Genomic DNA, 1,656 nt, shown 5'->3' with positions numbered 1-1,656 from the left:
GAAGAAGGTTTGTAATTAAAAACTCTATATTATAGTAAATATTCTTCATTGATTTTGTAGTTCTTGTTTATGTTAATTTAAGAAAAATTTTCTAGCATCGTGGACACAAGGCTTAAGATAGACTCCGTATGCATGCTCTTAAAGAAGATGTCTGAAATCTGTTGACAATTCTCTAGCAACTTCGAATGAAGTGTGATTGGCCCGCACTCCGCCACAGTCCACTACCTGCATACAAACGTTAACGCCTTTATTGTCAGACACTTTGTGTGTACGTGTACAATGTGTGTGTGTGTGTGTGTGTGTATATATATATATATATATATATATATATTTCTATTAAAACATAAAATTGCTTCTTTTGTAGAATGTATGGACATAAATATTATTTCTACTTTCCATTTTAGATATATTATTTGAGTATACGTCATCAGATTCCTGATCATCTAATACTGAAATATCTAAAAAGAAGATTTGCAAGAAAAGTGCTAAAAAAAAAGCAAACATGTAAGTGTACATTATCTTTCTTTTTATATCACTGGTTGTTATAAAAATGTAATTTATAGCACCCACATACTGTACAAAAAAAAAAGAAATTTTGTTCGCGACCGGTATTAAAAAATAGTACTGATGTCAAATCCAAAGCAGATAAACGAAATGATATAGCAAATGCTCAGCAAGATCCATTACTGTTAATGCAGGACGAACAACTACTTGGTAATCACATAACTTTTTTCTTTATTTCTTTAGTTACATAATTCTGTACATACAGAATATACATATGGATTAATTATATTCTCACATAAATTTTGTAAACTATAGATTATGCAAAAAAATTGGAAAAATCTCTCACAAGAGAAATGACAAATAATGAGGAAGAAACGTCTGAACATAAAGAGGAACAAATAGTGCTGAACAATAAGTCTACTAAAAAAAATGCAAGTGAGGTCGAAGAAAATACAGACAAAATTAATAATGATTTTAAATACAATTCACATGAAACAAAATATAATTTTACTCTAGGTAACTATTGATTCATTAAATAAGTGTTTAATTCTACAAGGTACAATTCAAAAGAAAGCTACAATTCTAATATTATTTTAAACATTTTCTAGAACAAACAGTAATTTTAAATGCTATAACGAAGATACGATTCAGTATAAAAAATATACAACAGGATGTACATTTGATGAAAAACAAACTATTTGGATACGAAATTGGTAAATTGGAAGCAGCTTTGAAGCAACATAAATTGGATATCCCCTTCAATGATTTTGACGCATGGGCTCAATTTCAAATTTTGATCGAGATGGATAAAACTATAAATGATTCTTTTGTAAGTTATATGAAACTAACACTTTCTTTTCCTTATGTTCAAACTAATTAATATTTTTAAGGTTACTACAATTGAGTTATGCTTAGATAAAGTATCTAATAATCCAACAAAAAGCATAACTAATATATTAAAAAAAATTATGACTCGAGAACTCGCAACACAGTTTACTGCAATAAAAAAAAGTACTAATAAAGAGAATATTTTTAAAGATCAAAAGGCATATCTCCCTATTAAAAGTAAGTAATAAGTTATTGTGTGTTAAAAGAATATTTTTTTGTTTATATAATTTACAAACTACTTTGTAATTTTATAGAAGTTATTAT

At 27.3% G+C, this 1,656-nt stretch overlaps 1 protein-coding gene across 1 annotated transcript; it reads left to right on the top strand.

The window, feature by feature from the left end:
• Nucleotides 1-569: 569 nt before the first annotated feature.
• LOC112463491 lies at nt 570-1,569 on the top strand (the record flags this gene model as incomplete). The annotated part of the gene is made up of 4 exons (XM_025029912.1): nt 570-714; nt 820-1,020; nt 1,122-1,333; nt 1,395-1,569. Coding segments are annotated over exons 1-4 (610 nt in total), but the record flags the coding sequence as incomplete, so codon positions are not given.
• Nucleotides 1,570-1,656: the final 87 nt, after the last annotated feature.

Source organism: Temnothorax curvispinosus, unplaced genomic scaffold (assembly GCF_003070985.1).
Source record: "Temnothorax curvispinosus isolate PA1 unplaced genomic scaffold, ASM307098v1 QBEX01013358.1, whole genome shotgun sequence".
NCBI classification, from domain to species: domain Eukaryota; kingdom Metazoa; phylum Arthropoda; class Insecta; order Hymenoptera; family Formicidae; genus Temnothorax; species Temnothorax curvispinosus.
The sequence above is the reverse complement of the archived record's forward strand: the minus strand, read 5'-3'. Positions and strand labels throughout refer to the sequence as shown.